This window comes from Leucoraja erinacea, chromosome 2 (genome assembly GCF_028641065.1).
Source record: "Leucoraja erinacea ecotype New England chromosome 2, Leri_hhj_1, whole genome shotgun sequence".
Lineage (NCBI taxonomy): Eukaryota > Metazoa > Chordata > Chondrichthyes > Rajiformes > Rajidae > Leucoraja > Leucoraja erinaceus.
Window position 1 is genome coordinate 14,505,485 of NC_073378.1, and position 21,886 is coordinate 14,527,370.

At 40.9% G+C, this 21,886-nt stretch overlaps 1 protein-coding gene across 3 annotated transcripts in view; it reads right to left on the reverse strand.

The window, feature by feature from the left end:
- Positions 1 to 2,494: 2,494 nt before the first annotated feature.
- The window catches only part of waca (WW domain containing adaptor with coiled-coil a), a 110,419-nt gene continuing 91,027 nt past the window's right edge, over positions 2,495 to 21,886 (reverse strand). For all 3 annotated transcript variants that reach the window (XM_055651821.1, XM_055651831.1, XM_055651813.1), the window contains 3 exons: positions 8,883 to 9,060; positions 5,416 to 5,543; positions 2,495 to 3,926 (listed from right to left, as the gene is read on the reverse strand). In XM_055651821.1, the coding sequence (XP_055507796.1) occupies positions 3,857 to 3,926; positions 5,416 to 5,543; positions 8,883 to 9,060 (376 nt within the window). In that variant the 3' untranslated portion in view covers positions 2,495 to 3,856. The remainder of the gene's footprint in view (positions 3,927 to 5,415; positions 5,544 to 8,882; positions 9,061 to 21,886) is intronic.

Below are 21,886 nucleotides of genomic sequence, written 5' to 3' on the forward strand. Positions count from 1 at the left end.
TTCAAGCATTCATTCACTCATTCATTCATACATTCATTCATTCATTCATTCACTCATTCATGTTGAGGGCCTAAACTATATGTATCAATAACAAGGTAAATTAAACATTTTCACTAATGCCAGCTTGTTGTAGAGTAATAAGTCTTAATAATCTATTCTCGGAGCTGCCTGCGATAACTTACCGGGAAAAGGTGCTCCGATCGCGGGGCCTAGGTATTTAACATAGTGAAGCCGCGGTCTCAATTAAAAAGTGGCCGATTCGCGAACGCGGATCTTCTCCGCGGGCGGAGGTGTACATAGTGCCGTCCATAGCGGCCGTTTCCAGAAAAACAGAGGAATATATCTATATGGAATATATATAGGTATAATAATATATTATATTATTATACCTATATTACTATCTGGAATATATATAGGTAAATGGACTGCAACACGGAAATAGGCTGCCCATCGTGTAATATGGGCATTGGCCACTAGATGGCGCTTACTTTCCCGATCTCATTTTCTAATTAGTTTAATTAATTAATGTGCAACTTTCGGCAATGACGAGTTATGACTTCCTTCTCAATTATATTTCATCTAAATCTGTGGAAAATTTCATGTAGTTCTGTGACTTGGGTCACGAAAACTGATTTCTAGACACATTTTTGATGCTCGGCCCACAGCCCTAGTTAGATTGGAGTTCCAGGTCTTAAAAACTTTGAAGGAATATCACAGATGGTGGCATTTGCATGCACCTTGTCCTTCCAGCTGGCAGAGGTCAAAGGACTGGGCAGAGCTATCGATGATCATATAGAGGCTTCTGCAAGTAAATATTGTTCCTGCGCAATTGGTATTCATTTATCAAATGTTCTTCAAAGTTAGATAGAAACCCCCCATTTCCAAATATACAAGGTCACAAGGAATAGTAGAATTAGGCCATTCAACCCATCAAGTCTACTTCCCCATTCAATCATGGCTATCTCTCCCTCCTAACCCCATTCTGCCTTCTCCCCATAACCTCTTACACCTGCACTAATCGAGAATATATCTATCTCTGAATATAAGAAGCTGCACATCTTTTACATCTACCTTTCTTTTTGATCCAAATTTATCAGCTCCCAACATGAAAGAGCTGGAAAAATACAATGACTAAATAATTTTCTGGAAGTCCATTTCTAGAGTATGCTCATCTCTTTGTCTTGAAAAACAATTTTACAGACGATAGGTAATGCAGCAGACATCCAAGAAAACAAACAGCAAGAGCACTGGGGAACACTCCAGCACGTCGCCCAAAATGTAGTTTTAGATACACAGGATATCATTGATAATTTCACAGTGATATAATGTACAAGTGAGATACTGGGCACCCAAACATGCATTGCTTATGTTGTGCCAGCTGTGGGGCATAACAGAAGTAATGTACTCATTTGGTTCTGCTATCATTATTTGAATATCAGTAAACAAATTCTATACTGATCAAGAAGTTGAAGCTGTTCATCACCTTCCTCTTTACAAACCTGAGACATCAGTAATAAAACAATGTTTTAAGCATTTAAGCAAAAGGCTGTCTAAGTGCTTCCCTAAACTTAAAACCCCACATATTTTAAAAATGATTTAAAAAAAAGTGCTTAAATTTCCCTGACAAACATTTTCAGTCAGCGAGATCAAAAATCTGGGGAGGTTGGTCAAATATGGTAGTTTGAAATCAATTTATCTGATTTCAGTGCCCTTCTTTTCAGTGCCCTTCTTAATATAACTTTCCAGCACATCGAGCTATCAAGAATGATAATATGAATTTTAAAAGAAAGTCTTACAGTTTGGCTATCTTCCCAACCAATTGTTCAAGCGCTTTTGATTGCAATATGCGCCTTAACTAAAGTTCAACAAAGAAACTGACAAGTTACTAATGGACCAATTTACAAGTTAACAGACACAAATTATTTCTCTTTCTCGGATATAAAAAGACAAATGGGAATAACAACTGCTCCTGACAAAACAATTTGAGAGAATTGGATGCTTATTGAATAGTGTTATCAATTGAATACCAATAAAGATTCAATTACAATAGCAGTGTTTTTAATTAGTACCTTGTGTTCAAATTGAATTGAGTAATAACGTTAACTGTGTAATACAATCATAGAATTATAGTGCAGAGCCTCACAAAAGTTATAAATCAATTCTAATTTATAACAAAGCCAACACTTAAGAGCAAGTTAAACTTTAGGAAAGAACACGATAAACTAACACCTTAACCTTCATAGAAACGCTTCTCTGAATTCAATTCCTTCTATACTATCCTTCAAAGCCCTTGTTCAAAACCAAAATAAAGTGCTGGCACAAGAATTATTGACGGTTAAATAAACCTCAAAGACAGTCATATTTGCTATATGAAAACTGTATTTGTAAATTATATAATTCAATAGGTTTTTCATTAATCAAACAGAAATGTTAGTAAATAAACTGTGTGGTGAACCCCATGTAAACCTGCACATGAAAGAAAAGTGAACATATCCAGTGGTAGCATAGTTTTATTTTTTTTATATACTTTAGGAAACAATATACAAAGGTGAGCTCTACCACCATTTTCCAATGATGGTCACATGCTCAAATTACACAGATCTAGCGTATTGTGATGGCAAAAGAACAGCAGTCAGCACCTTACTTGCACAGTTAGCTACAACACAAACATCCTTCAAATTAAATGTGTCATTATAGTAATACAGGTAAACCAAGACTTTACACAAGCCAATTACAGGCAAGGAATCCCAAATCCTTGTTGAAGTTCTTGTTTTAGTCACAGAATCATTTACAAAGAAAAAAAATTGTCGTTCAATTTTGCACAAAATGGTCTCTTCTTGAAAGCCAGGGTTCTATACAAAAAAAAACAAGCATCCAACAAGGATTACTCCCAATCAGGTTTGCCAGAGCAGTTCAGCTTCCTATATGCAGTAGCTGAATAAAAAGGGTACCCAGTGCTTTAAACAAAAGTTTATTATATTTACATACATCTTCTCATGAATGACCAGCTTTCTCCCACCATCAACAATGTTAGCAATTAACATTGAGCTTGTCACTAATTGTGAGTGGCTTCAGCCACTTAATAAATATACACATGCCCTGTATCAATCTGTCTCTGCTCCCATTTTTGTTTTAAAACAGGGCACAAATGCAAATACACAGCAATTAGGTAGGCATACAAAAAATCAATCTGTACTGTACCTACTGCAACAATCTGTATTTTATTCAGTCAACAGCGCACAACTATGAACTGCTGTAAGGAGGAATGAAAAGTTGGTGAACCCAAGTGCCTTGGCCACAATGCCTTAAGGAAAAAAATTGTAATTGCCTTGCAATGAAGAAAGCTGCCTGCAGAGCTGTGCCTGACTGGGTATGTGGAATCTGAAGGTGCTCCATGCTAATTTGTATACTGACCAAACCGTTCCAGTTGTTGCAGCCCGTGATGCACACTGGCTGGTGCCAGCATTCTAAGAAATGCATTTCACTGAATGATGAAAATTACCAAAGCTAGTTTGCAGACAAGTTAACATGTAAAAGGCTAGGTATTTAGCCACCTCAGCATTGATTAGTTCAGATGTCAAAGCTCTGATACACATGGCTTCCCATGGCTTCACTCTACAAAACATATTTACAACGTGAAGAATACATCTACAAGAAATCTACATTTCAAGGGTTTACAAATTAACCACTTTATCTCCCCTGAATCAGAATCCGCCTTGTCCCCCTCCCATTCCACCCTTTTGCCCAGACCCACGGTCCAAAGCCTTCTCAAACGCAGCTCAAATTTTAGTTTAAGATTGGGCAAGCGTTTACAGTCCCTGGCTTTAAACCATGTGCAATTTTTCTTCACAAGCCCTCACACCATAAAGGAATTTTGATTCTTCAGTTTTTCAAGCTCTTTAATTTGTTGTCTCAAAAACAGTATCCTGTAAAAATGGAAGCAAAGAACTGACAGTTACCAAATTGTCATGACAATTACGCTGATTAAATTTACAATCGCAGCAAACCGAAAAGGTTTAATATTCTTCTGAACATACATGTGTTTCTTGTCAAAAAATATCATGTTCCGATCTCCTTTGAATGCTTGAAATTAATTAATTTAAAACGTTGGGAACATGGCGGAAGTGGCGGCACTGCCCAAGCAACTGCGGCTCACCTGCAGTCCGCCTGTCTTTTCTTTTTTTCTTTTGCCCTGTTGTTTAGTTTATTTCATTTATTTTAGTTGTGTATGTGTGGGGGGGGGGGGGGGGGGTTGGGGGAAACTGTTTTTAGTCTCCTCTTTAGGGGGGATGCGACCTTTTCTTTGTCGTAACCCCCCGTCTCTGTCTCCGTTTGTGCTGAGGCCTATCGCGGAGCTGGCGGCCTCCAACTGGGACCGACCTCGAGGTTCCGAGATAAATCAGAGCCAGGACTTAGCAACACGGGGCTTGCCAAATTCGGGGCTGTGGTGGCGTTGCGGCGGCAGCCATCCGACTTCGGAGCCTCGGCCGCGGGCCCAGTGGACGACAACGTCGGGAGCTCGCAGGTCCCAGGTTGGTGACCTGTTTTCTGGAGCTCTCGCAACGACAGCTTCGTCCGCTGGACTGGAGGGTGGCAGCTTCGACCGCCCCGGGTGCTGGACTTACCATCACCCGGCGGGGATCCAACACCGGAAGCCTGGATCGCCTCAACGCAGAGGGAGACGAGGAGGGAAGAGACAAGGACTTTAAGACGTTTGCCTTCCATCACAGTGAGGAGGTGCCTGGTAGACTTACTGTGGTGGATGGTAAACTCTGTTAAGTGCGTGTTTTGTTATTTTATTCTATGTTATGACTGCAAGGTATACAATTTTGTTCAGACTGAAATGGCTTTATTGATACTTTACATGAATGAATTAATCTAAGTTTGACCATCGTGACCGGCAGAGTGAAGGCAAATTTGCAACAGGGAGCATACAAGCTGTGACCAATCGTTTTTCTATATTTTGAAATAACATTTGCCTTCTTCTGGATTCCTATTTGAACAATAGAGGCATGTTTACTTTGCAAAATGCTTATTTACTGACGTGTAGAGTCAGACAATTCAGAAACAAGTTAAAAATGCCAATCAATTCTGTTGATTACAGGAAGTTGGAAAACAAACAAAAGCAGTTTTTTTGTCATGACTCGCATTTTGCAAAAAAACCCAACAAAAACCATTATGTTTATATTATAGGTTTTAAGTCAATGCCTTAAGTACAGATCTCCATTGAATTTGCAGCTCCGAAAATAATGATTGTGACCTATAATCTATCGCTTCATTTTGATAATAAAACTACATATGGGACAGACCAAAAATTATTGATAGCCACTCAAGAAACTGAAATCATCCCAATGGTCTTAAAATATGTAACATGATGGGCTGAACAGCCTAATCAAACACGGATGCGTTGCTTACCTTTGCTCACGCAAAGTGGCTTGGATTTCACATACTCGGACCAAAGATCTTAAGTTTTTGAGCTCAGTACAAATTTCAGATATGTGAATACTTCCCATGTTGTGTGCTTCTTCTCTCAGCCGTGATGCCTAGATATTAAATTATGAAGATAATTAATTAGATATAAAATATCAGTAATCGGCAATCATAGAACAATATTTACAATTTGACTTTCTAAAATCAATTTAGTCTCAGTTTAGGATTTTAATTGTATGGAATTAACACATCAAACATATGTTTAGTGTTGATCTATATTCAAATATGGGAAGATGTATAATATGTGAGACCAGTTATACTGCTACGGTTCAAATCGGCAGCTCAGCACCATTTCTGTGAAGGCAATTGGTATGGCAATAAATATTGACCTTGCAGGCAAACCCCTAAACCAGAGCATGAATCTTACAAGATCAATAAAGGACATCCACATTGAATGGTAGGGACCTGGGGAGTGTTGTCGAACACTGAGGCGTTCCCCAAAAGTTGCAGCACAGGTGGACAGGGTATGAAGAAGGCTTTTGATACACTGGACTGCATCAGTAAGAGCACTGAGCATTAAAGTAGGTCTGTTATGCTGCAATTGTACAGAGGTTGATGCAGCTACACTTGAAGTATTGTGTTCAGTTTTGATTACCGTTCTATAAGGTAGATGCCACTAAGATGGACAGACCGTTATCAGGCAAGGTTGGGAAGGATATGACCTTGGAGCTTAGGAAACCAAGGGAAGATTTTACAGAGACACATGTGATCATGGGGGACATAAATACAGTGAATGCCAACAGTCTTCTTATACCAGTGTTGGAGAATAAAGAAAGAGCAGTCACAGGTTCAGGCTGGGAGGGGAAAGATTTAACGGGATCCTGAGGGATAACTGTTTCATACAGAGGGTTGAACCTATATTAACAAGCTGCCAGACAAAAAAACAGTACAGCACAGAAACATGCACTTTGGCCCACAATGTCTCGCAGAACATGATGCTAAGCAAAAACTAATTTCATCTTTTAAATAGTCCATACTTTGTAGTATAGTATCGGTGTATGGGGGTGATCACTGGTTGGCGCAGATTTGGAGGGCTGTTTCTACGCTGTATCTCTAAAATCTAAAATAAATCTGCCTGCACATGATCTATACCCCTCTATTTCATGCATGTCCATGTGCCTATTTAAAAGTATCATAAACACACTATTATAAATGCTTCTACCACCACCCGTGCAGCATATTCCAGGCACCCACCGTCCTGTGTAAAAAATCACCCTGCACAACCCCTTTCACCTTCAGATATGCCCGTTGGTCTTAAGACATTTCCAGCCTGGGAAAAAGGTTCTGTTCTATCATTGGTTTCTGCCATGCAGGATTCAGTAATGATTTTCTGTGTTACACATTCCTATTACAATTAATCAATTCATTATTGTATTTAGAATGCATTCATTACAATTCAGCAAATCAAGGCTTCATATTATGCCACCATTATTTCTACCTTTGGTTTTGAACAGCTTCAAACCAAGCATTACAGCCACTAAAGAAACTATTCCATTCCCTGGAGACGCCTTATCTATCAGAACTTCATTTCCTCCTGCAAATGAAATGCATTTTCATGCAAGTCACCTCTGACCTTCACTACAAGACCACTTCCTAATCAGCCCCTCATGTTACCTCTTCCATAATTTTCCTTTCTCCATTCGGTTTATCACTGCTTCATATTTAAACATATTTGATTAATTATTCAGTTAGAGTTTAGAGATACAGCATGGAAATAGGTTTCGGCCCACTGACTAACGACAATCTGGCACACGAGAGACAATTTGCAGAAATCAATTAACCTACAAAACTATAAGACCACGTTTTAACCTACAAAATTGTACGTCTATAGTGTGTAGGAGGAACCGGAGCATCTGGAGAAAATCCACGCGAGTGTACAAACTCCGTACAGACAGGGCCCTTAGTCAGGATCGAACCCACGTCTCTGGCACTGTAGGGCAGTAACCCTATCGCTGTGCCGCCCTAAGCAGTTATCATCTGCTTTTTTAATTAAAATCTATCTCATAACACACCACACTGACTCTTCCTCCGGTCATAATTATAATTAATGCTGCTTGGTGTCGTTATTTTTCATTCCAAGAAAAGCTTTGGGAAATAGAATTTATTGATGATTTACTTAGATGTGAGCATATAATTTTAAACATCGAAATTGTGAAGTTTAATGATGTCCCAAAGCTTATCCTTTTCATTGGAACTCTTATTGATGTGATCTTTAGATGAGTATTTGAAACCATTTTCACACATCTATCTATATTACTAAAAGTCTGATCACTTCCTGTTGTTCTGTATATTGGTTTTAGAAAAAACACTGCCACTTACGGCTGTGATTTTTGGCCATCTTACTCAGTCCCCCCTGTGCAGGACAAGGGGATTGTTCCCATTGATTTAAAATAAAAGTTATTAGTGTTTAAAAAAGGTTGAGATTCTCTCTCCTGAAGGCCACGCCCCTTCCGGAAGGATTAGCAAGTTTGGTGGAGAGTGGTGAATCTGTGGAATTCTCTGCCACAGAAGGTAGTTGAGGTCAGTTCATTGGCTATATTTAAGAGGGAGTTAGATGTGGCCCTTGTGACTAAAGGGATCAGGGGGTATGGAGAGAAGGCATGTACAGGATACTGAGTTGGATGATTAGCCATGATCATATTGAATGGCGGTGCAGGCTCGAAGGCCCGAATGGTCTACTCCTGCACCTATTTTCTATGTTTCTATAAAGGCAGCTGAAAGACAAGCCTACCGCGTGGAACCAACTGTATTCTGTCCATGGTATATAAGTCCATATACCATGCCCCACATTATTTAACTTCATTGGTTAGAAAATATAATGATCTACTTAAATATTTTCGTTACAAAATTGTGCATTTTCAATCCTCAAGGGTAGGGGGCAGTAAAGTTGTGTTTTAATGAGGGTAGCACAGCGACTGCAACACATAAGTTGTACTTCAAGTCTTTCCTGACCAGTGTCAATTGAACTCATTTGAGTTATTGAGCTGTTGGAAATTGTTTGTCGAAAGATATTACCACCTGCTCCAAAACAAGACAAAGTAGCATTTTACATTTTGTATCTGATTGCAAACTTTCTGAATGCCAGTGAACCAAATCCCATGTAAGAAAAGAAAATCACATCAGTGTTAGTCTGGGATGAGAATATACCTGCCAGTTCAGATTGTCGGTAAAGCGAAACAGAGTTTATTGAATTTATTTGACTGGTCTATTGATTTGTGCTGTTAATGGAGTGTAAAAATATTTTAACTGTACGGAATTTCTGTCGGTAAAAATTCACAACAGAACTCACAGCAAGATCAAACCAAACATAACCCAAAATTCCTAATGTCAGCTTTCTTAATTTCCCAACATTTATTTTGATAATTTCAAAACAAAATCTGATATTCACTTACTTGCTTTTCCGCATGATCAGCAGGCCAACCCTGAACATGTTTAATAAGATTTTCACTGAAATGTGCAACTAGCGTCGGCGTCAATGAACACGAAGAACGTGCAGTTGTTGTTGATGATACTGAAGTTGCACTGCTGCTTGGGATGTGATTTGAACTTGGTGATGGGCTTCTCTGTTTGCTGCAAAAATATAAGTATATTTCACACCAATTTTAACTTCCAAATGCAGCAGATAAGAAAACAGTTCCCTTTTCAGTAAAGGATGCTAACTTGCAACTGAACTGAAGAAAGAGTAAAAATTCCTTGAGCAAAAGTTGCGAATTACTTAAAGTAGTTCAAAACCATCTGTAGCTTACTGAATCACAAAGCCATGGGTTCCACGATACTTTTTCAAATGACAAGATAAAGTATCACTTTGTTCTGGTCAATATTTAGTCTTCAATCAACCAGCTGAGATGACTTGGTCATTATCCAGGACAAGGGGTCACAGTTTAAGGATAAGGGGGAAATCCTTTAAAACCGAGATGAGAAGAACTTTTTTCACACAGAGAGTGGTTAATCTCTGGAACTCTCTGCCAGAGGGTAGTCGAGGCCAGTTCATTGGCTATATTTAAGAGGGAGTTAGATGTGGCCCTTGTGGCTAAGGGGATCAGGGGGTATGGAGAGAAGGCAGGTACGGGATACTGAGTTGGATGATCAGCCATGATCATATTGAATGGCGGTGCAGGCTCGAAGGGCCGAATGGCCTACTCCTGCACCTAATTTCTATGTTTCTATTATCACATCACTGAGTGAGAAACTTGCTATTACACTTCTTCAAGCAATGCAGTCAATTGCAAAACAATGTAGGTGTTTATATCATTGGATCTTTTTCCTACTGAACAGCTATGTTTCTTAAATTGATACATATTCGTGAGATGTTAGTTATCCTGAAGAATATTCAAGCAGAAACCAAACAACGGTTTGCACAGTACTTATTTTCACAGACCTCATCAATCAATTGGTTTCAACAGTTCAGTTTGCATCAAAACATGCCAATTCTGATGAAGGATATCTTTCATCTGAAAAATCTGTTTTTTCCTCTCTTCAGATGCTGCTTGACCTATTTCTAATATTTTTCATCTTTCTATTTTGATTTCAGCAAGTGGATTTTTTTTTGCTTTTCAGCTTAAATTAATCAAGCTCTCATGCCTGCCATTCGATCATTGACCTTCCCTTTTGTTCTCGGCATCAATTCTCTCCCCTTCTCTACAAACTAAAACCCGTTTTGTTTGGAGTCTGGCAACTCAACCCAGATGTGTCATTTCCGATCAGATTAGATCGGGTGTATATTTTGCTGCAACAGTTGCCAGCCTGGCTCATACCTTATCTAGGTCAATTTGACTTGGTGTCACTGGATGGTAGCTCAGCCCAGGAGCAGACTATTTGACCTGTAATGGAGAGGGTGATTTTCAGCTATTGATTTCAGTTTTATTCGCCACCCAAGGCAGCGTGTGATACTCAGGCAGGTAATGGAGGGTGAAGTTCAGCCAGCACAGAGAGCTAATTCTCATGTGCCTGCAGAAAGTATGGGTAATGGCAGGGGAATGGTTCACCGCTTAAACCAAAGGCAATTGCCTCTACTTTCTCAATATTTAGAGGGAGAAATCTGTGGTATTTAGGTAATGACTGCCAGACAAACAGTTCAATAAATCAGAGACAAACCCACATTTTTCTCTGCAAGTAATAATAAGAATATCTGAACTATTAGCATCACATAAAATCCACACATTTCAAAGAACGTAAGAGAATATTTGGCTGAAAACACAAGCATTTCTTTGAACTGTAATATCATCCCTTTAATATTTTGATGTGTCTGACATGCCCAGGGTTTGTTTCTCATTTTGTGTATCATATTATGTTTGATAACACTGGGATCTTTCAAACGCCCAAGACACCGACCGATCAAGGACACAAATCAATTAAACAGAAATCTTTCTCTTTTCACATTCCCTTCAGGTACACCATGGACGGTAGCTGTGCAATTTCCTGCTCCTGCCCCAAATTGAACATTTTCAGCAACTTTGCTGCCAATCTTTGTGCTATCTTTCACATGCTCTCTTAAACTTTCTCTTTTCTTCTTCAGTCTCTCTATTTCTGGGAGCACGCTAGCAGCTAATATCTATCATAAATGCACTGAATCCCATAGCTAATCTGACTAATTCCTCTCGCTTTTTGTATGGATTTACTCCCGTCTCATAATCTCCAGTCATTGAAAGTAAGCATGCAGGTGCAGCAGGCAGTGAAGAAAGCAAATGGTATGTTAGCATTCATAGCAAAAGAATTTGAGTATAGGAGCAGGGAGGTTCTACTGCAGTTGTACAGGGTCTTGGTGAGACCACACCTGGAGTATTGAGTACAGTTTTGGTCTCCTAATCTGAGGAAAGACATTCTTGCCATAGAAGGAGTACAGAGAAGGTTAACCAGACTGATTGCTGGGATGTCAGGACTTTCATATGAAGAAAGACTGGATAGACTCGGCTTGTACTCACTAGAATTTAGAAGATTGAGGGGGGATCTTATAGAAACTTACAAAATTCTTAAGGGGTTGGACAGGCTAGATGCAGGAAGATTGTTCCCGATGTTGGGGAAGTCCAGAACAAGGTTTCACAGTTTAAGGATAAGGGGGAAATCTTTTAGGACCGAAATGAGAAAAACATTTTTCACACAGAGAGTGATGAATCACTGGAATTCTCTGCCACAGAAGGTAGTTGAGGCCAGTTCATTGGCTGTATTTAAGAGGGAGTTATATGTGGCCCTTGTGGCTAAAGGGATCAGGGGGTATGGAGAGAAGGCAGGTACAGGATACTAAGTTGGATGATCAGCCATGATCATATTGAATGGCGGTGGTGCAGGCTCGAAGGGCCGAATGGCCTACTCCTGCACCTATTTTCTATGTTTCCATAGGAATAGGAATACTTTGTTGTCACATGTGGCTTGGCACAGTGAGATTCTTTGCTTAATACACAATGTCTCCATTGCACCCGTTCTCTCAAAAGCACCTTCTAAACATTAACACTTCCAAAGAATAGCTAAGTTTTTAAAGCATTTTTAGCTTTTTTCACTCAACTAATGGTTCCTCCCTGCCACTAGTTAACAAGAGGAGAGGATTTAATTGTCATAGCTTCCGACAACAGAACAATGAAATTCTTACTTGCTGCAACAGACTAATGGAATGGAATAACGTGCAAACATAGAATACTAACTGTAATACCTAGTAAGCATAATAGTGCAAAACTAAAGCCTGCAGTGCAACCAAAGACACAATCCATAAAATATCATAGTTGCTGCGGTGGGATCAGTGTTGTGTTGTGTTCAAGAGCCTGACGGGTGCTGGGAAGAAACTGTTCTTGAACTGGTGGTCACGGCTTTCAGGCTCCAATATGACTTTCCTTATGTTAGTAACAAAATGTCGGTGTGACCAGAATTTTTGCAGCAGTGCCTATTATAGATCTCTTTGATGGTGAGGAGGTCATTGCATGTGAAGCAGAGGCATTGATGAGCTTTCTTTACAATTACATCAATATGATGCACCCATGGAAAGATCTTCAAAGATAAAAATGCCCAGGAACCGGAATCTGTTGGTTCTCTATGGCACCATCCCGTCGAGGATATTTGGCATGTCAACGAATACTCTATTGAATCTGTACAGGTGTATGGTAGAAAGCATGTTGACGGTTGCATCACGGCCTGGTTCGGCAACTCGAACATCCAGGAACGCTGGAGACTACAGACGGTGGAAGATCCTTCACAGGCATTGACCTCCCATTGACATGTCAAATATCCTCAATCTTCTGAGAAAGCAGAGGCATTGATGAGCTTTCTTTACGATTACATCAATATGATGCGCCCAGGAATGATCTTCAAAGATAAAAATGCCCAGGAACCTGAAGCTGTTGGCTTTCTATGGCACCATCCCGTCGATAATAAGATGTTCATTTATCCCTGGATTTCTCTTCCCGAAGTCAACAATCAGCTAATTGAGAGCAAGATTATGGTTCTGGCACCATATAATCAGATCGTTATTTCTCCCTTGTGCTCTGACTCATCATTACCCTTCATTTGCCCAATAACAGTGGCATTGTCAGCAAATTTAAAGATGGTGCTGGGGCTGTGTCTGGCTACATAGTCTTGAGCAAATAGAGTAGAGTTGGGGGCTGAGCAGTGTCTGGAGGTGCTCCTGTATTGATAATAGAGAAGTATTGTTGCCTGCATATACTGATTGTCGTCTGCAGAGCAGATGGGTCAAAGTTAAGGTGTATACCCAAAATTATGGGTTATTTTGAGATTTTTTTAAATTTCCTCTAGGTTACATATTTACCATATAGCGCAGAATAATGAGGCAACAAAAAGATTTTTTTCACATGGTGTAGATACGAAGTCCAAATCTTTCGAAGTGTGGAAGTATAAATAAACAACATGCGCGATAAAAGGTAAATGAACATGAAGAGGATTAATTTGGTGAACCATATGAATAAGGCCTGGATTTATGACATAGTGCAGAGTTCTCTCAGAACACTGAGCACAACTGGAAGAATCGCCTCCTTCTAAACCATAGGATTTTATGATTCTTGACGCCAATTACAGCATTTTCTTGTGCTGGGCTTCTTTATAGCTGCCTTGATGCATTTGGAGAGAAAAATAAAATAACGTTGCAATAACTTACAGCAGCAGCTTTTGAAAACCAGAAACACAAAGACTAGGCAGCCAATATTCAATTTAAATTCTATATTTCCATTTTTGTTGATCACTCAAGAGAATCAGATTTAAAAACTGGTTTGAACTGTAAATGCTGGTTGTTCTATTTAATTTTAATCTAGTTGTTTTTGCTGATGAACTTCATAGAATCTAGTAGTATAGATCGATCTTGCCCAGATTTATTAGCATTTACTTGAGACACATCATTCATGCTTCTATTGATTTCAGAGGGATTGTAGGCCTGTCGATATGAAACAAATGGGAAAGTTCCTTCAGCTATTCCGATTTACTCTGCTGATGACTGCGTAGCCAGACACAGCCCCAATGCCATCTTTAAAATCACTGACGATGTGATGGTTGTTGGATGAATGACGGATAATAATGAGCCATATTGATAATAATCTAGTTGAGTGATGACAGAACAGTAATCTTGCTCTTAACTGTAGCAAGTCATGGAAGATGTTTGTTGACTTCAGTATGGGGAAGAGGAGGATCCATGAATCTGTCTTTATCAGCAGAACAGGAGTGGAGAGAGACAACAGCTTCAAGCTCCTGGACATAGACAGGGCCCGGCAAAATGATGCAAGCATAAAGAAATCTCATTCATGACTCCACTTCCCACAGAAAATCAAGATGATTTGGCACAACGATGGATATTTTATCAAACCTCTACAGGTGTACAGTCCAGGGCATACAATCTAGTACAGTAACTCAAACACCCAACAAAGTGGTTGCAAATTGTGGACATTGTCTGGTCCATCACACTATTGATTTTACTTCGGAGTCACGTGAGTGATTCCGTGAAGACCCCAGCTCCAGTGCGCATGCGGCATAATCGCACAGCGTGCAGAACGCGGCAGCCAGCGGGAGTCGGGCTAGCTCCCGCATCCAAGGACGAGAGGTAAGTACTTACCTTAATCGGGCCTTGTGGTTTTTGCTCCAGCGGGAGCAAAGTGAGGCATGGTGAGCGGCCCCGTTTCGACTCCAGCGTGGGGCCGACAGTGACGGGGAAAAGGTGCCACCCGGACCGCTAACGCTGCGGACCGCTGCAAGGAGCGGCGCTACCCGGACCGCTAACGCTGCGGACCGCTGCAGGGAGCTGCGCCAATGCCGGTCCGCTGAACAGCTGTTCCGTACAGCCGCGGACCGGCGGGAAATTTTAAAAAACCCGACCGGCAGCCCTGCAGACTCCTGACCAGGAGAATCACCGCCCGGGAACCGCCACAACGCCGCCTGAAAAACGGCAGGCAGCCTCTACATGCAGGTAAGGGGAAATCTTACCAATTTACAGGTTCTACAGGAGCCATCTTCCTCCAAGCTGGAACAGGTTGGAGACAGCAAAAATGAGTATGTCTGTCTCCCCAAGCCAGAGGAGGTCATGAAGTTCACCTCCAGGAGAAGGACTGCCTGCCCAACTCCACACGAGGGTTTATCTGGCAGGCAGCCACCGGTAGCGGTGGAGCTATTTCAATGCTCCCGCTCACTCGACACCGAGCCGCTCCCTGTGCCGCCGGTGTAAAGGGGCACTGGCTGAATGCCAAGGGAGCTGACTCCTACCCCAGTGCTATTGCACTAGCCATCTCCCTTGTCGAGGGATTGATGCAACAGCGGAGTGGAGTGCTTTGCCTCCTCCCATTTAGCGCATCCTTTATGCTCCTTTTTTTAAGGGCTAAGGAGGCCAGGGCTGGGCTGGCTTAAGCGCTGGGCAGGCGGACGAGAACAGCAGTATGCCAGGGGAGCAGGATCAGGAAGAGCCACTGGGTGTCGTGCGCCACTACATGGCTCCTCCACGCGACCATCTTCCCAACAAAAGCCCTGCAGGAGGGCCTTTCCAGAGGCAAATCCGCAGGCAGCTGGGTCTCGTAGACTCACAGACAAGCAGCGAATTCTACAGAAGGTCAAGATGTTACCACCTTTGCTCGCCTTTGGTGCTGACGCCTAAGATGTTCCCTATATTGGGATACTCGACTCGACTGAAAGATGCATATAGACCTGCCCGCACAGGAATGGAATATATGGGGCTATGCAAGCCGCTGCTGAAACCTGGAAGAGGGAGCAGGCTATGGGACGAGCAGGACATCACACCCAAACTGGGCCCAGCTTGACAGCAGCACCCCTCGGCATCCCCCGGCCAACATATATGGGCAACAGGGAGCACTGGTGCATGGAAACCGGGACCCCATCAGGGAGCAAATCGCCATTCAAAGGGCTCCAAGCAATGGGAAAAGCCTGGCAGCCACAGCTGCCCTAGCACACCATCCAATATTCAAACAAAAACGGACTGGTTGAGCCGGTGACCGCTGGAAGAACCCCCCATGCGCCGCCCCAAGACCGATGCGCCGCCCCACCCAACCGACAGCACAGCATACCAGCAAACTACGCCTTCATGAAAAACAACAAGCATGGAGGTAGGTAGTCTGGTTCCTCTCCCAGTTTACACTAAAAAACAAGGGTGTTCTACTAAACTGCATGGGGAGTGGGCTAAGCATGGGATGCTGTCACAAATAACCAAAATATACTCAACAGCATTAGAGGATAAAAACAAATTCAAATTGGGCATTTTACTGCCAGTTCAGCAATGCGCCCCAAAGGCTGCTTTTTTCTCCCTCTAAGAAAAGAGAAGTGAGAAGGCAAGCTGAACTAAACAGGCACATTACTAAACGGATTGGAATTTGTATCGAATATATTATTCCAAAACTATAAAAGATGATGAATGTAGCATCATCATTGATCTAATATCACTAAATAAATCTGTTGAGTATATCCACTTTAAGATGGAGGTGGAGTTTTGTCACTGCCAGACATCTGATCTCTCCCTAGGATACCTATGGGGAGCATTGATATGGGAGATGCTAACTATCTTATACCATACACTAGGATCATTATAGATACCTAAATATATTTACCTGGATCATGGATATCCCGGTAGGCCAACCATGGGAGCATATAGCATTTCATATGGTCTAAACCTCCGCCCTAAACTATTAAAAATGGCCATGAAAATATTAAGAAAACAAGCATAATCATGGCACATATTGGATGATATCCTCATATTAGGGGAAACAAAGGAATTAGCTGTGGATCCGATCAAGCTACGAAACAGCTCCCTAAAGCTGAGGTTCATCCCACGCGCCAGATAAACCAGAATTGAAGCGTTACTACCAAGGATTATCTGGGCTTCAATAACAATTCCGTCCATATGACTGTTACTTTGCCAAGACACTTGGGTCACTATAATCAAATCATGAATGTACCCACTGAAGCTATATCACAATTAAGGTGGTGGGCAGACATATATTTGGCATAGTTTTCAGCCCTATTATCATCACCAATCCCAACTTGGTTATTTTAAAAACCAATGCCAGTACTTTAGGCTGGGGAGCAACTAAACTCCATATCCAGCACAGGTAACAGATGGACCAAGTCACAAACATCGTTACTACACATACCGGGCATCAACTTCTTGGGATTGGTGATCGCCTATTGGGCTAAAAAGCATATGCATTTCAAATGCAGCACGTACATATGTGGTTACGGATTGATAATACTATGGTGGTGGCTTATATCAACCATATGTGGAGCATAATAATCATTATTGTGCAACAAATTGGTCAAACAAATCTGGCAATGGTGTGTCAAAAAGACATTTTAACTATCAGCTGCCTATGTCCTAGGAAGCTAGAACACAGTGGGAGACACCATGTCACGGGGTACAATTTATGATTACATTGAATAGATGTCATAACCCAAAATATCTGCTAAATTTATTAAGCAGTTTGAAAGCCAGATATCAATTTGGTTGCACAAGACGGAATCACCAGTAACCCATGTATGTGACTTAGGAACCAGATCAGAGGCAGCAGCGATAGATGCCTATACGCTGGAAGGGGGAATTTCTGCTTTGCCTTCCTCCCTTCTGCCTCATCAGTCGGGCACTTCGCATACAGATGGGATCTGTCTCCGAGATATTGAACGTGCCCGACCGGCCTACAGCCATGGTTCCCAGTTCATCACGACACGGTGGGCGAGTCACCTATGGATTTCCCTAGTGGACCATGGTTGCTGACTCAACCCAGTATCAGGCATAAGCCACCCATGCCAGGGAAACATCAAACTCCTGGGTGCAGGTTTTGAATAGACCTTACCAGGGACTGGGATTATCCAAAGGAACCATTACCACCATGTCGGCATCCCTGCGAACAGTCACTAAAAGCTAACATGGGTAAAATACTGCCACGACGCAGGGACAACGAACTATTCAACCACTGACGTATTGGAGTTCCTGGAACATCTACACCATGACTAAAAGGTGAGTTACAGTGCCGTAAATACAGCATGGAGCGCCTTATCTGCTTATCTAAAACCGCATGTCAGCAGAGCATGGGATCCCATCCACTGAAGGTAAACTTATGAAGGGCAACTATAATATAAGCCCCAAACACCCAGGTATATACCCATGTATGGGATATTGGTGTGATATTGACATACCTCAGAGAATGGCACCAGCCAGATCCCTCAGCTTGCTTAAATCTATGTTTTAAAAAAGGCTCATGCTTATGGCTCTCGTACACGCTCAAAGAGTCCGGTCACTCCATAAACTAGACTGGATACATGGTGATTACCCCAGACGCATCAAGTTCATATTTAGGTCTGGTAAAATCTAACTCGCAGGTATATGGATTCGGCACGAACTAGCAGGGTCGAGATCGCCTGTGTTTTCCGTGCTGTAGTCGTTATATGGCTATATGGACCAGGAACGCCCGATTCACTGGTGGGATTCCGGGCCTACCCACCAGAGTCCAGGTTGAGTGTGGTGACCCATCTACTACTATATATAGACACAACCCACTATCTTAGAGGGAGAGGAAAGCCTATGGGTCAACCACAGTAACCCAAAACGGGGTACGAGCCAAACCACTCCAAGGTGGCTCAAACAGGTACTGAAAGCTGCCGGAATAGATAATAATACATTTAATCCCATTCCACTAGGGCAGCATTGGTATCAGCGGCTGAACGAATGGACATCCCGGTTGACCACATTTTCAATACAGCAGAATGGTCAAGGGAACCGCGTTCAGAACATTTTTTATTACAAACCGTTGATAAACCTGATTTAATTGCAGGAGAATATTACAAACTGACAATATTAATTTAAGCTCAGAGGAGCTCTGTTATGTTGTTATTGTTAACAAATACCTTTCTGTTTCTTTTGAAAGCAGATCCACTGGTTGATTACGATAACACTTCCTCCCTCATAAACTTCGGCAGTGAGTGAAATAAAAACTGTTACACGGTTTGAAATCACAGACCTTTGAAGTCTTCACGGAATCACTCACGTGACTCCGAAGTAAAATAGTAAGATTAAACGAGTACTTACCAGTACGAAGTTTGATCTGTATTTTATGAGGAGTTACGGTGAGGGATTAAGTGCCCACCGCTCCCACCCTCATTATACAGATCAAGCTAATAAACTGATGTCTCGTGATCTTTACTATCTTACTTCAAATATTGTGTCTATTCTGTGATTTCACACCGCTGCTTCGAAGTATGCCGCATGCGCACTGGAGCTGGGGTCTTCACTTAATCCCTCACCGTAACTCCTCATAAAATACAGATCAAACTTCGTACTGGTAAGTACTCGTTTAATCTTACTATACTCCACCATAGAAATGATCTACAAAAACCAAGGTATTGCCTTCAAGAACAGCTTCTTCCTATTAATCATCGGGCTCTGCACAACCCAATGTCAGTAATGAAGTACTATGGACTTTAAGGTTGCACTACAAACTCTGGCTTGCACTATTATGACCCAGTTAGCTGGTATAATTGATAATTTGCTTATTTGTATATTTATTTGTTGTGTTTTTGCGATACCCCAAAATGCCTTCGAAGATGAAGCAAGTATGTAATTTGTTGTTTCATTCCTGGTACATATGACAATTAAACACTTGATCTGATTCTCTCTTAACATCACAAAGTGAGAAGGTCCAAGATCAAATACTGCTAAATTTGATCTTGTATTATATTACAAAGCAAATATTGTGTGCAGATAAGTATCACCTTTATTCATTCAGAAACACTTTACAGCTGCAAGTTTTACACTCAGTCTGAATATGAAAACATATGGTGGAAGTGCAATATATGGCCAGTATAATAGTAAAAAATCAGAAAAGTCAGTGTACGTTCCCACTCTTCCTCAATGTTTAGAACTGAAACTATCCTCTAGCATTTAGTTTGTGTCCATGTTGACATTAAGGATAAAATTGGAGAAGTGAGGCATCGCCATAGCCAAGATAAATGTCAGGTATTAGATTGCACGTCTGGAAAAACTGTTTGCTGTGATTTACAATCTTTTATTTCAATTGCGTTATGATTGAGGAGACCCATTCTTGCAAACTGCTTCACCATTTGAGTCATCTTTCAATGTCAAGAAAGAGCAAGTCTAGTTTTAACAACCTATGCATGGAGTTATTAGTTCTTGTACGCATAATTTCAGCGCAACAGTGGGCTCTCAAAACAACAAAAATGTAACAGGACCTTCACCACATGGACTGCACTGGTTCAAGACAGATGGCTGACTGTCACTTTTCAAGAGCAATTACAGGTGAATGGTATGGTTTAAATATTACAACCAATCAATGAGAGTCCAATGTGAGATGATCCAGAGAACAGTTTTGTTTACTTCAGTGGAAGCAAGTCAAATAACTGTTTTTTTGCAGTAAATAGACAGAAATAATCATTTTAATGAAAATGTAGGGGGTGAGCCTTTTAGACTGTTCCTTTTTATTTTTATTTTGGACAACACCTTTGGAGAAGATTGAGCTTTTTAAACCAAGTTTCTTACTAAACTGTGTCAATGAATAAATGCAAACAAAACTGAAAGGATGCATATCATAGTATTATCAAAATTACGGACACAAACTAGAGACACAAGTTCAAAATAATCCATAATCTTAGCGAAGATTAAATAACACTGGCAGTAAAATCCTTTCAATAATAGTGATAAAGCTATCGATTGGAGTTGTAAAAAGGCATATGCTATGCTTGGTTTCATTGGTCGCAGCATTGAGTAGAACTATAACAAAGTCATGATGCAGTTTGAAAGGACTTTGGTTGGGATGCATTTGGAGTATTGTGTGTAGTTCTGGTCACCCCATTACAGGAAGGATGTGGAGGCTTTGGAAATATTTACCAGAATGATGCCTGGATTAGGGGATATTAGCTACAGAGAGAGGTTGGGCAGACTTGGATTGTTTTCTCTGACATACAGGAGGTTGCGGAGAGATTAGCTAGGAGTATATAAAATTATGAGGCATGGATAGGATAGACAGTCAGAAACTTTTTCCCGGGATGGGAAAATCAAATAAGAGGACATAACTTTAAGATTTAAAGGAGATGTGCCGAGGCAAGTTTTTTTAATCATTAATAAAAAAAGGTGATTAATGCCTGGAATGTGTTGCCAGGAGTGGTGGTTGAGGTAGATAAGTTAGGGGCATTTAAAAAGCTTTTGAACGAGCAAATGGATATGCAAAGAATGGAGGGATCTGGGTAATGTGCAGGTAAATAAGTGTTGGTCTTGACATCATGTTCAGCACATACATTGTGGGCTGATGTGCCTGTTTTTGTGCTTTACTACTGTATGTACCAGGGATAAAAACTATCCATCCAAAGTGAGTTGTAAGATGTTCAAACCATTACTGTGGTGTAAAATCCTAAGTGAACAAACAAGTACAGGCTCTGAAGAAGTGGTTAAAGAGCGATTAGATAACAATCTTTTTTTCCAGTTGAGAGTCCGAGTTAGAAAACACAGAAACAGGCCCATTGACCAAATAGTTCAGGATAGCCAAGTTGATTACTTGAGGTAATCCCCTTTGTCTGCTTTTGGTCCATATCCCTCTAATCCTTTCCAATCAAAACTTATCTAAATGCTTTCTAATTGGAGAAGCATCTACATACAATAATCGTGAAAAAATTAATATGGTCTGTGGGAATTTACATAATAAAATGACAGTTTTCTTTTTTTTTCTTCAAAGCAGTGTTTGATTAGTCTGGATAAATTTTTTGGATGAGATAACATGTACTACATCCCTTTATTGGCCTCCTCTGTTATGTGCCTGTAATTTAAGATAGTGTTTAATCAAATCCCAGAGAAAAGTTTGGTTACAAAGTTGAGGTGCATTTAATTAAAGGTGTTAGAATCAGCAGGGAAAAGAATTGTCTTAAAAGTAGATACGGGTATCTTTTCTTCGGACTGTAGAATGATAAAATA